Raw genomic sequence first — 14,908 nt, 5'->3', positions numbered from 1 at the left:
AGGGATTGCATTGAACCTGTAGATCACTTTAGGTAGTAAAACATTTTAACAATGTCAATTCCTCCAGTCCATGAGCACATAGTATCTTTCTATTTATTTGTGTCATCTTCAAGTTCTTTCATCAGTTTCTTATAGTTTTTAGTGTACAGATCTTTCACCTCCTTGGTCAAATTTATTCGTAGGAGTTTTATTATTTTTGCTGCAATTGTAAATGAGATTTTTTTAAAAATGTGTCTTTCTGATAGTTTGTATTAGTGTATAGAAATGCAACTGATTTTTGTATATTAATTTTGTATCCTGCAACTTTACTGAATTTGTTCATTTGTTCTCACAGTTTTTTGGTAGTCTTTAGGGTTTTCTATATATAATATGTAATCTGTAAATAGAGACAGTTTTACTGCTTCTTTTCCAATTTAGATGCCCTTTATTTCTTTTTCTTGCTAATTGCTCTGGTTAGGACTTCCAGTACTATGTTGAATAAAAGTTGTGAGAGTATCTTTGTCTTATTCCTTATCTTAGAGGAAATGCTTTCAACTTTTCACTGCTGAGTATGATATTAGCTGTGCACTTGTTACATATGGCCTCATTATGTTGAGGTATGTTCCTTCTTTGCCCATTTTGTTGAGAGTTGTTATCATGAATGGATGTTGAATTTTGTCGAATGTTTTCTCTGCATCTATTGAGATGATCATATGATTTTTATCCTTCATTTTTTTGATGTGATATATCCCATTGATTGACTTGCAGGTGTTGAACCATGCTTGCATCCCTCAAAAAGTCCCCTTGGATCATAGTGTATACTCTTTGTAATGAATTGTTGAATTCAGTTTGCTAGTATTTTGTTAGAATTTTTGTATTATATTCATCAGGGATACTGGAGTATAATCTTTTTTTCTCTTGTAGTGTCCTTGTCTGGTTTTGGTGCCACAGTAATGCTGCCTCCATAAAATAAGTTTGGGAGTATTCCCTTCTCTTCCGTTGTTTTGGAATAGTTTGAGAAGGACCAGTATTAATTCCTCTTTAAATGTTTGGTAGAATTAACCAGTGAAGCCATGTGGTCCTGAACTTTTGTTTGTTGAGAGATTTTTGATTACTGATTCATTCTCCTTACTAGTAATTTGTCTGTTCAGATTTTCTATTTCTTCATGTTTGTAAGTTATGTTTCCAGAAATTTATACTATGTTGTCCAATAGAAGAAGAAAGAGAACAAAAGAATTACAAAACAGCCAGAAAATAATTAACAAAACGGCAATAGTAAGTCCATACGTTATCAATAATTACTTTAAGTGTAAAGGTACTAAATTCTCCAATCAAAAGACACAGAATGACCAAATGGATAAAAAAACAAGACTCAACTATATGCTGTCTACAAAAGGACCACTTCAGCTTTAAGGACACACACCGACTCAAAGTAAAGAAATGGGAAAAAACATTCCATGCAAATGAAACCAAAAGAAAGCTAAGGTAGCTATACTTATATCAGACAAAATAGACTTTAGAACAAAGAGTATAATAAGAGACAAAGAAGGTCATTATATAATGATAAAGGGATCAATCCAACAAGAGGCTATAACATTTATATATATATTTGCACCCAACATAGGAGCACCCAAATATATAAAGCAAATATTTGACACACCTGAAGGGAGAAATATACAGCAATACAATAATGTAAGAGAATTTAATACCCTACTTTCAACAATGGGTAGATTATCCAGACAGAAAATCAATAAAGGAACACTGGACTCAAGATACATGTTAGATCACAAGAACTTAACAGACATTTATAGAACATCCCATTCAAAAGCAACAGAATACACATTTTTCTCAAGTACACACAGAACATTCTCCAGGATAAGTTATATGTTTAGCCAAAATAGAAGTCTTTAACTTAACTTTACATCTCAAGGAACTAGAAAAAGAAGAACAACTAAGAACAAACAAACTAAGCCCAAAGTTAGTAGAAAGAAGGAAATAACAAAGACCACAGCAGAAATAAATAAATAGACTAAAAATACAATAGAAAAGATCAATGAAACTAAGAGTTGGTGTTTTGAAAAGATAAACAAGATAGATAAGCCTTTAGCTAGACTCACCAAGAAAAAAAGAGAGAAGACTCAAGTAAATAAAATTAGAAATGAAAGAGGAGACTACAGCTCATACCACAGAAATACAAAGGATTATAAGAGACTACTATGACCAATTATATGCCAATAAAAGTCTTCATTTTTAAAATGAAGTAGCCAAAAACTGAAGTGTTAAGTAACTGGACCAAGGTCACCAACTAGATAGGGGTAGAGCCAGGTCTAAAACTCAAGTCTCCTGACTTTCAATTGAACGTTTTATCTTACTCCATGTTGCCTTTGGCTCTTGTGTCTGAGGGAATTGGGTGTACATACATCATGGTATTGCCTATGAGAAATGTTTAGGATCAAAAACAGATAATTATAGCCATCTTCCTGGGCCTCTATTAGGTTCTTGTGACCCACAGGTCTCCATGGTGACATCCAGGAGTGGAAGCACCACTTCTACAATGCACTCAAGAGAGTCATACCAAGAACATGGCTTGTAGAGCCAAGCCAAAGGACAAGTTATGGGGTAGGGGCTGGCTCAGTATGCATGGATTTCTTCTGAACCCTCAATTTTTACTGAAAGTACTAAACATCTCCTCTGGCTTCCTCTGGTGTCAAAACATGAACACGACACAGGCAAAGTGGGGTCTTGAAATACTACTAACAAATGTGACACATATACAAGGGACGAAGAAAGTAAGAAAGAAAGAAATGAAGAGATAAAAGAGGAGAGAGAGAGGGAGAGGGAGAGAGACAGACAGAAAGAGAGACAGAGAGGGAAAGTGAGAGAGCAGAATAAGAGCTAGGACAGGGAGACAGTAAATAGATGCATATGCCAATGAAGCCATTTTTTCCTGGGCCACACCCTCCACCAGAAATCTGAAAGCTGGGCTCTTTTTCAGGATCTCTGAAGCTGTTTTGAGTTTCTTTCCATAGTTTCTAGGCGACTGTTTTTCACCAGGATCCCTGTGGGGAAACGGTTATTCTCTCAGCTCAGTGAGGGCTATTGACAAAGACTGGTTCTTCCTTGGAGGTAAAGAGTGACTTCTGTGAGGCTGAGGGAGAAAGTCTAACATCTCTAAGAGTTAAGACCCCCCAGCTTAACAAGTTGTCACAGCCGCAACTCCTGCCAGTGGGAGCATCCTGCCAGTTGCCTCAGTAACAGCAGATGCTTCACAGTGCGGCCCTTGGCGACAGTAACAAGGAGCACTGACTCTGCTCACAAACAACAGAAGCTCCTGTGATGAACCATGGAGATAACTGTCGGCATTTACTTATGTCAGTGCCTTTTTTAAGCCTCAGCATCTCTCAACTCATCTAGCAGCTTCTGTGCTTTTCAACAGGAGGAAGACTGCATACAACTCTCTCAGCCCTATGTCTAGAGGCCAACTCCCAGCAAGTTCCTGGTATCCTTTGGCCAACAATTTCACATTTTCATACTAGAAAAAAGTCTCATATATATTCACAAGGAGACCTGCAAAGTGATTCACTGAAGCATCTTTGTGACGGAAAAATCTTGGAAACTACTTAAACATTCATCCACAGGATATGAGATAAATACACGTTGCTGCATTCGTAGAGTTTACATTAAATAGAGTAGATAAAACGAACAAAACGGAGCTAAATGTAGCAACCAGGATGAATTTCAGAAATATAATAATGAGGAAGAAAAACTATATACAGAGATACTTTTTATATAAAGTTTGAAAGCATGTACAATTATGCTTTTTACTATACAGGGAGGGAGTGGGAAGGAACCTGAAGAAAGTGAGAAAAAAATCATGGCAATATTTGGGGAAAGAGGATTCAAAGTAGAGAAAAAAGCAAGGGCCTAAGGCCTGAGGTGAAAACGTATTTGATGAGTTTCAGTAAGAGCAAGCAGGTGGATGTGGCTGGAGCAGAACATGTCGGGGAAGGGAGAGTATAGGAAATAAGGTCAGAGAGGTAGCCAATTGTCAGAACATGAACGACGGCCTTGCAGTTGCCATTAGAAAGTTTTGGCCCAGAAGCCTGTGGTATGACGCCTAAAATTAAGGCCCAATATTATGTCCTGCACTGACATGGGTAGGGGGGGAGTAAGAAGGCCTTGTCACACCAGAAGGGCTGCCCCCCATTCTGCTTCTGCAGAAAAGATCCCCTTGCCAAACACCCGTCTTAACAACTGGACCAGTTAGAGTTCCCACTTACCCCAGAATTATTCAACCAATCACATCCTCCTGTGGGAACCAGTGGGCACCATGCCCTCTTAATACTACAAAGCCTCCCTGTGACCACTCCTGGCGCTTCACTCTGTTCCTGAGTGCAACTCCCATGCAGCCATGTGTGGTGCGCAGTGGACTCCTCCCCTAGACTGTGAGTGTATGTGAATGTGCTGTCGTCAGTCTCATCTGTCCAGTGCCCAGGAAATGGCTACAATGGTCTGTGCTTGATCCCAGACACAGAATCCCCCCCTCACCAATGGGGTGAATAGGAAACAATGGTAACAGAGTCACATGATTTGACTTATGCTTTAAATGGATACTGGCTTCTGTTGAGAATGAGCTACGAGGAGGTGAAAACAAAAACATAACTACCAGATATGGGGTGGGGGCCTGATCCAGACATGACCATCATCTCACATAGAGGACAGTGGAAGAGGCGGTGGGGAGATGGGCCTGGATCTGAGATCAAATGTGGGTGTGAAAGAAAACGTCACTACTTTTGTTCCGATAACTGGTTGCCATTTTTTCATGCTGGAAAACCGGGAGAAGGGCTGTTGTACAGTGAAACTCCCTGTCTTATACAAGTTGTCACACAAATCAGAAAAAAAGGGAAAGAGTCTAACTCATTTGGTTTTAATACCATATCCAGGGCAAGAAGACAAAATTGTCTATAGATACAGGTTCACTTATGAACATGCACATGAAAACCCTAATTAAAATATCAGCAATTAAAATTCAATGATGACGAAGAGCTTCAAGACGGTGGAAGAGCAAGACGCGGAGATCACCTTCCTCCCCACAGATACATCAGAAATACATCCACATGTGGAACAATTCCTACAGAACACCTACTGAATGCTGGCAGAAGACCTCAGACCTCCCAAAAGGCAAGAAATTCCCCACGTACCTGGGTAGGGCAAAAGAAAAAAGAATAAACAGAGACAAAAGGATAGGGACGGGACCTGCACCAGTGGGAGGGAGCTGTGAAGGAGGAAAGGTTTCCACCCACTAGGAAGCCCCTTCGCGGGCGGAGACTGCGGGTGCCGAAAGGGGAAAGCTTCGGAGCCACGGAGGAGAGCGCAGCAACAGGGGTGCGGAGGGCAAAGCGGGGAGATTCCCGCACAGAGGATCAGGGCCGACCAGCACTCACCAGCCTGAGAAGCTTGTCTGCTCACCCGCCGGGGCGGGCGGGGCTGGGAGTTGAGGCTCGGGCTTCGGCTGCCGGGAGAGGACTGGGGTTGGCGGCGTGAACACAGCCTGCAGGGGGTTAGTGCACCACGGCTAGCCAGGAGGGAGTCCGGGGAAAAGTCTGGACCTGCCGAAGAGGCAAGAAACTTTTTCTTGTCTCTTTGTTTCCTGGTGCGAGAGGAGAGGGGATTAACAGCGCTGCTTAAAGGAGCTCCAGAGACAGGCGCGAGCTGCGGCTAACAGCGCGGACCCCAGAGATGGGCATGAGACACTAACACTGCTGCTGCCGCCACCAAGAAGCCTGTGAACAACCACAGGTCACTACCCCACCTCCCCTCGCGGGAGCCTGTGCAGCCCGCCACTGCCAGGGTCCCGTGAATGCAGGGACAACTTCCCCGGGAGAACGCACAGCGCTCCTCAGGCCGGTGCAATGTCCTGCCAGCCTCTGCCGCCGCAGGCTCGCCCCGCATCCATACCCCTCCCTCCCCACGGCCTGAGTGAGCCAGAGCCCACAAAGCAGCTGCTCCTTTAACCCCATCCTGTCTGAGCAAAGAACAGATGCCCTCCGGCGACCTACACGCAGAGGCGGGGCCAAATCCGAAGCTGAACCCTGGGAGCTGTTCGAACAAAGAAGAGAAAGGGAAATCTCTCCCAGCAGCCTCAGAAGCAGAGGATTAAATCTCCACAATCAACTTGATGTACCTGCATCTGTGGAATACCTGAATAGACAACGAATCATCCCAAATTGAGGAGGTGGACTTTGGGAGCAATGATATATATATATTCTTTTTCCCTTTTTCTCTTTTTGTGAGTGTGTATGTGTATGCTTCTCTGTGTGATTTTGTTTCATAGCTTTGCTTTTACCATTTGTCCTAAGGTTCTGTCTGTACGTTTTTTTTTTTTTTACTTAAAAAAATTTTTTTTAATAATTATTTTTTATTTTAATAACTTTATTTTATTTATTTTACTTTATTTTATTTTATCTTCTTTCTCTCTTTCCTACCTTTTATTCTGAGCCATGTGGATGAAAGGCCCTTGGTGCTCCGGCCAGGCATCAGGGCTGTGCCTCCGAGGTGGGAGAGCCAAGTTCAGGACACTGGTCCACAAGAGACCTCCCAGCTCCACGTAACATGAAATGGCAAAAATCTCCCAGAGATCTCCATCTCAATGCCAAGACCCAGCTTCACTCAACAACCAGCAAGCTACAGTGCTGGATATCCTATGCCAAACAACTAGCAAGACAGGAACACAACCCCATCCATTAGCAGAGAGGCTGGCTAAAATCATAATAAGGCCACAGATATCCCAAAACACACCACCGGATGAGGACCTGACCACCAGAAAGACAAGATCCAGCCTCATCCACCAGAACACAGGCACTAGTTCCCTCCACCAAGAAGCCTACAAAACCCACTGAACCTACCTTAGCCACTGGGGACAGACAGCAAAAACAACGGGAACTATGAACTGGCAGCCTGCGAAAAGGAGACCCCAAACACAGCAAGTGAAGCAAAATGAGAAGACAGAGAAACACAGAGCAGATGAAGGAGCAAGGTAAAAACCTACCAGACCTAATAAATGAAGAGGAAATAGGCAGTCGACCTGAAAAAGAATTCAGAATAATGATAGTAAAGATGATCCAAAATCTTGGAAATAGAATAGAGAAAATACAAGACATGTTTAACAAGAACCTAGAAGAACTAAAGAGCAAACAAACAGTGATGAACAACACAATAAATGAAATTAAAAATTCTCTAGAAGGGATCAATAGCAAAATAACTGACGCAGAAGAACGAATAAGTGACCTGGAAGATAAAATAGTGGAAATAACTACTGCAGAGCAGAATAAAGGAAAAAGAATGAAAAGAATTGAGGACAGTCTCAGAGACCTCTGGGACAACATTAATGCACCAACATTCGAATTATAGGAGTCACAGAAGAAGAAGAGAAAAAGAAAGGGACTGAGAAAATATTTGAAGAGATTATAGTTGAGAATTTCCCTTATTTGGGAAAGGAAATAGTTAATCAAGTCCAGGAAGCACAGAGAGTCCCATACAGGATAAATCCAAGGAGAAACACACCAAGACATATATTAATCAAACTATCAAAAATTAAATACAAAGAAAAAATATTGAAAGCAACAAGGGAAAAACAACAAATAATACACAAGGGACTCCCCATAAGGTTAACAGCTGATCTTTCAGCAGAAACTGTAAGCCAGAAGGGAGTGGCAGAACATATTTAAAGTGATGCAAGAGAAAAACCTACAACCAAGATTACTCTACCCAGCAAGGATCTCATTCAGATTTGATGGAGAAATTAAAACTTTTACAGACAAGCAAAAGCTAAGAGAATTCAGCACCACCAAACCAGCTGATGCTAAAGGAACTTATATAGGCAGGAAACACAAGAGAAGGAAAAGACCTACAATAACAAACGCCAAACAATTAAGAAAATGGTAATAGGAACATACATATCAATAATTACCTTAAGTGTAAATGAATTAAATGCTCCAACCAAAAGACATAGACTGGCTGAATGGATACAAAAACAAGACCTGTATAAATGTTGTCTACAATAGACCCACTTCAGACCTAGGGACACATACAGACTGAAAGTGAGGGGATGGAAAAAGGTATTCCATGCAAATGGAAATCAAAAGAAAGCTGGAATAGCAATTCTCATATCAGACAAAATGACTTTAAAATAAAGACTATTACAAGAGACAAAGAAGGAAACTACATAATGATCAAAGGAACGATCCAAGAAGAAGATATAACAATTGTAAATATTTGTGCACCCAACATAGGAGCACCTCAATACATAAGGCAAATGCAAACAGCCATAAAAGGGGAAATCGACAGTAACACAATCATAAGTCGGGGACTTTAACACCCCACTTTCACCAATGGACAGATCATGCAAAATGAAAATAAATAAGGAAACACAAGCTTTAAATGATACATTAAACAAGATGGACTTAATTAATATTTATAGGACATTCCATCCAAACACAACAGAATACACATTCTTCTCAAGTGCTCATGGAACATTCTGCAGGATAGGTCATATCTTGGGTCACAAATCAAGCCTGGGTAAATTTAAGAAAATTGAAATCATATGAAGTATCTTTTCCAACCACAATACTATGAGACTAGATATCAATTACAGGAAAAGATCTGTAAAAAATACAAACACATGGTGGCTAAACAACACACTACTTAATAACCAAGAGATCATTCAAGAAATCAAAGAGAGGAAATTAAAAAATACCCAGAAACAAATGACAATGAAAACACAATGACCCAAAACCTATGGGATGCAGCAAAAGCAGTTCTAGGAGGGAAGCTTATAGCAATACAATCCTACGTTAAGAAATAAGAAACATCTCAAATAAACAACCTAACCTTACACCTAAAGCAATTAGAGAAAGAAGAACAAAAAAACCCCGAAGTTAGAAGGAAAGAAATCATAAAGATCAGATCAGAAATAAATAAAAAAGAAATGAAGGAAACAACAGTGAAGGTCAATAAAAGTAAAAGGTGGTTCTTTGAGAAGATAAACAAAATTGATAAACCACTAGCCAGACGCATCAAGAAAAAAACGGAGAAAACTCAAATCAATAGAATTAGAAATGAAAAAGAAGTAACTGCAGAAATACAAAGGATCATGAGAGATTACTACAAGCAACTATATGCCAATAAGATGGACAACCTAGAAGAAATGGACAAATTCGTAGAAATGCACAACCTTCTGAGACTGAACCAGGAAGAAATAGAGAATATGAACAGCCCAATCACAAGCACTGAAATTGAAACTGTGATTAAAGAACTTCCAACAAACAAAAGCCCAGGACCAGATGGTTTCACAGGCAAATTCTATCAAACATTTAGAGAAGAGCTAACACCTATCCTTGTCAAACTCTTCCAAAATACAGCAGAGGGAGGAACACTCCCAAACTCATTTTACGAGGCCACCATCACCCTGATACCAAAACCAGACAAGGATGTTACAAAGAAAGAAAACTACAGGCCAATATCGCTGATGGGCATAGATGCAAAAATCCTCAACAAAATACTAGCAAACAGAATCCAACAGCACATTAAAAGGATCATACACTATGATCAAGTGGGGTTTATCCCAGGAATGCAAGGATTCTTCAGTATACGCAAATCAATCAGTGTGATAAACCATATTAACAAATTGCAGGAGAAAAACCATATGATCATCTCAATCAATGCAGAGAAAGCTTCTGACAAAATTCAAGACCCATTTATGATAAAAACCCTCCAGAAAGCAGGCATAGAGGAAACTTTACTCAACATAATAAAGGCCATATATGACAAACCCACAGCCAACATCATCCTCAATGGTGAAAAAATGAAACCATTTCCACTAAGATCAGGAACAAGACAAGGTTGCCCACACTCACCACTATTATTCAACATAGTTTTGGAAGTTTTAGCCACAGAAATCAGAGAAGAAAAAGAAATAAAAGGAATCCAAATCAGAAAAGAAGAAGTAAAGCTGTCACTGTTTGCAGATGACATGATACTATACATACAGAATCCTAAAGATGCTACCAGAAAACTACTAGAGCTAATCAATGAACCTGGAAAAATAGCAGGATAGACAATTAATGGACAGAAATCTCTTGCATTCCTATACATTAATGATGAAAAATCTGAAAGAGAAATTAAGAAAACACTCCCATTTACCGTTGCAATAAAAAGAATATAATATCTAGGAATAAACCTACAAAAGGAGAAAAAAGACCTGCATGCAGAAAACTATAAGACACTGATGAAGGAAAGATGATACAAATAGATGGAGAGATATACTATTTTCTTGGATTGGAAGAATCAATATTGTGAAAATGACTGTACTACCCAAAGCAATCTACAGATTCAATGCAATCCCTATCAAATTACCACTGGCATTTTTCACAGAACTAGAACAAAAAATTTCACAATTTGTATGGAAACACAAAAGACCCTGAATAGCCAAAGCAATCTTGAGAAAGAAAAACGGAGCTGGAGGAATCAGGCTCCCTGACTTCAGACTAAACTACAAAGCTACAGTAATCAATACAGTATGGTACTGGCACAAAAACTGAAATATAGATCAATGGAACAAGATAGAAAGTCCAGAGATAAAGCCACGCACATATGGTCACCTTATCTTTGATAAAGGAGGCAAGAATATACAGTGGAGAAGAGACAGCCTCTTCAATAAGTGGTGCTGGGAAAACTGGACAGCTACATGTAAAAGTATGAAATTAGAACACTCCCTAACACCATACACAAAAATAAACTCAAAATGGATTAAAGAGCTAAATGTAAGACCAGACACTATGAAACTCTTAGAGGAAAACATAGGCAGAACACTCTATGACATAAATCACAGCTAGATACTTTTTGACCCACCTCCTAAAGAAATGGAAATAAAAACATAAATAAACAAATGGGACCTAATGAAACTTGAAAGCTTTTGCACAGCAAAGGAAACCATAAACAAGACGAAAAGGGAACCCTCAGAATGGGAGAAAATATTTTCAGACGAAGCAACTGACAAAAGATTAATCTCCAAAATATACAAGCAACTCATACAGCACAATATCAAAAAAACAAACAACCCAATCCAAAAATGGGCAGAAGACTTTAATAGACATTTTTCCAAAAAAGATACACAGACTGTCAACAAACACATGGATGGATGCTCAACATCACTAATCATTAGAGAAATGCAAATCAAAACTGCAATGAGGTATCACCTCACACCAGTTAGAATAGCCATCACCAAAAAATCTACAAACAATAAATGCTGGCGAGGGTGGGGAGAAAAGGGAACCCTCTTGCCATGTTGGTGGGAATGTAATTGATACAGCCACTGTGGAGAACAGCATGGAGGTTCCTTAAAAAACTAAAAATAGAACTACCATATGACCCAGCAATCCCACTACTGGGCATATACCCTGAGAAAACCATAATTCAAAAAGAGTCATGTACCAAAATGTTCATTGCAGCTCTATTTACAATAGCCAGGACATGGAAGCAACCTAAATGTCCATCAACAGATGAATGCATAAAGAAGATGTGGCACATACATACAATGGAATATTACTCAGCCACAAAAAGGAACAAAATTGAGTTATTTGTAGTGAGGTGGATGGACCTAGAATCTGTCATACAGAGTGAAGTATGTCAGAAGGAGAAACACAAATACCATTTGCTAACACATATATATGGAATCTAAGGAAAAGAAAAAAAATGGTCATGAAGAACCTAGGGGCAAGACGGGAATAAAGACACAGACCTACTAGAGAATGGACTTGAGGATATGGGGAGGGGGATGGGTAAGCTGTGCGAAAGTGAGAGAGTGGCATGGACATATATACACTACCAAACGTAAAATAAATAGCTAGTGGGAAGCAACCGCATAGCACAGGGAGATCAGCTCTGTGCTTTGTGACCACCTAGAGGGGTATGATAGGGAGTGTGGGAGGGAGGGAGATGCAAGAGGGAAGAGATATGGGAACATATGTATATGTATAGCTGATTCACTTTGTTATATAGCAGAAACTAACACACCATTGTAAAGCAATTATACTCCAATAAAGATGTTAAAAAAATAATAATAGGTGCTCTCGGCCACTCAGCCGGGCGGTACCGAGCCCTCCCAGCACTCCCCTCCTCTCCTCCCTCCGGCCCTCCGGCCTGCCTTTCCCCGCGGCACTGCCACCCCGCCCCCACCTTCGCCCCAGCCCTCTTCTCTTCCCGCCGAGCGAGCCGCGGCAGCAGCAGCAGCAGCAGCAGCCAGAGGAGGAGCCGGAGGCGGTGGTGGCCGGGTAGCCCATGGCGTACAGTCAGGGAGGCAGCAAGAAGAAAGCCTGCTACTACTACTACGATGGTGATATTGGAAATTATTATTACGGACAGGGTCGTCCCATGAAACCTCATAGGATCCGCATGACCCATAACTTGCTGCTAAATTATGGCTTGTATAGAAAAATGGAAATATATAGTCCCCATAAAGCCACTGCTGAAGAAATGACAAAATACCACAGCAATGAGTACATCAAATTTCTACGTTCAATAAGACCAGATAACACGTTCGAGTATAGTAAGCAGATGCAGAGATTTAATGGTGGAGAAGATTGTCCAGTGTTTGATGGGCTCTTTGAGTTTTGTCAGCTTTCATCTGGTGGTTCAGTTGCTGGGGCTGTGAAGTTGAACCGACAACAAACTGATATGGCTGTTAACTGGGCTGCAGGATTACATCATGCTAAGAAATCAGAAGCATCAGGATTCTGTTATGTTAATGATATTGTGCTTGCCATCCTTGAATTACTAAAGTATCATCAGAGAGTCTTATATATTGATATTGATATCCATCGTGGTGATGGTGTTGAAGAAGCTTTTTATACAACAGATCGTGTAATGACTGTATCATTCCACAAATATGGGGAATACTTTCCTGGAATGGGAGACTTGAGGGATATTGGTGCAGGAAAAGGCAAATACTATGCTGTCAATTTTCCAGTGAGAGATGGTATAGATGATGAATCATATGGGCAGATATTTAAGCCTATTATCTCAAAAGTGATGGAGATGTATCAACCTACTGCTGTGGTGCTACAGTGTGGTGCAGACTCACTATCCGGTGATAGGCTTGATTGCTTCAATTTGACAGTCAAAGGTCATGCTAAATGTGTAGAAGTTGTAAAAACTTTCAATTTACCATTACTGATGCTTGTGGGAGGTGGATACACAATCCGCAATGTTGCTCGATGTTGGACATATGAGACTGCTGTTGCCCTTGATTGTGAGATTCCCAGTGAACTGTCATATAATGATTACTTTGAGAATTTTGGACCAGACTTCAAACTGCATATTAGTCCTTCAAACGTGACAAACCAGAACACTCCAGAATATACGGAAAAAACAGCGTTTATCTGAAAATTTACGCATGTTGCCACATGCAGCTGGCGTCCAAATGCAAGCTATTCCAGAAGATGCAGTTCATGAAGACAGTGGAGATGAAGATGGAGAAGATCCAGACAAGAGAATTTCTATTCGGGCATCAGACAAACGGATAGCTTGTGATGAAGAATTCTCAGATTCTGAGGATGAAGGAGAGGGAGGTCGCAGAAATGTGGCTGATCATAAGAAAGGAGCAAAGAAAGCTAGAATTGAAGAAGACAAGAAGGAAACGGAGGACAAAAAAACAGATGTTAAAGAAGATAAGTCCAAGGACAGTAGTGGTGAAAAAAACAGATACCAAAGGAGCCAAATCAGAAGAGCTCAGCAACTCCTGAATTTGAGAGTCTCATCACTTTCAGTGAGAAAATATTGGGAAGAAAAATGTTTTCTTTTTGAAGACTTCTGGCTTCATTTTATACTACTTTGTCATGGACTGTATTTATTTTCAAAATGGCTTTTTTTGGTTTTGTTTTTCTTGGCAAGTTTTACTGTGAGTTTTCTAATTATGAAGCAGAATTTCTTTTCTCCACCATGCTTTATGTGATAGTATTTAAAACTGATGTGTTATTATGTCAAAAAACTGCTCTATTCAAGAAGTAATTGGCCGTTCTGAGCTGATTTTTCCATCTTTTGTAATTATCTTTATTAAAAAATTGTACTTGGTAAAAAAATAATAATAATAATAAATAAATACTAAGAATTCAATGATGAAATTAAAGCATGATCAAATAGGGCCCATTTAAGAAAAATGGTTTAAGAAGTGAAAATATAAAACTATTAAAATAATTCATCACATTAATGAACTAAAGAAGCAAAATTACATGAGTATCTCAACAAAAGCAGAAAAAGCACTGGATAAAATTCAATATCTATGTTTTTTTTAATAAACTCTTAGAAAACTAGGAATAGAGCGAAGCTTCTTTAACCTGATAAGAGCTTTCTACCAACCATCTACTGCAATCATCAAGTTTAATTTAAAAGTTTAGCTGCAATTTCCTTAAGGTCAAGAACAAGACATGAATGACTTGGTATCATTGCCATTCTTTAACAGAGTACAGGAAGTCCTGGTCACTGCATTAAGAACATGAAGGAAGGAGACCAAATTGTTATTATTTCCAGTTAAAAATATCATGATCAAATGCACAGAAAACCTAAGAAATCAGTAAACTGCTAAAATTAAAAGGGAGTTCAGCAAGTTTGTTAGGTATAAAAACAATGTGTAAAATTTAATAGTGTTCCTATGAATAGGCAATAACTCGATAGGCAACATAATAGAATGTAAGATACTATTAATGGTAGCAACAAAAACTATAAAATATGTAGATATCAACCAAAGAAAGAACATCTTTATAGAGAATAAATTTTAAACTATTAAAGCACAAATCAGAAAACCTAAACAAATGAAACATTAAATAACATATAGATTAACACCTTGCTCTGACATCATCGAATTAAGTTTTCCTTG

General features: G+C 39.4%; 1 protein-coding gene across 1 annotated transcript; it reads left to right on the top strand.

Annotated features, from left to right (window-relative positions):
* Positions 1-12,315: 12,315 nt before the first annotated feature.
* On the top strand, positions 12,316-13,920 carry LOC101286776 (histone deacetylase 2-like). The gene is given in 3 exon segments (XM_033421242.2): positions 12,316-13,400; positions 13,402-13,720; positions 13,722-13,920. Coding segments are annotated over 3 exon segments (1,461 nt in total). The 3' UTR covers positions 13,779-13,920.
* Positions 13,921-14,908: the final 988 nt, after the last annotated feature.

This window comes from Orcinus orca, chromosome 3 (assembly GCF_937001465.1).
Source record: "Orcinus orca chromosome 3, mOrcOrc1.1, whole genome shotgun sequence".
Classification (NCBI taxonomy): Eukaryota; Metazoa; Chordata; class Mammalia; order Artiodactyla; family Delphinidae; genus Orcinus; species Orcinus orca.
Note: the sequence above shows the minus strand (reverse complement) of the source record. Positions and strands in the feature narration are given on the sequence as shown.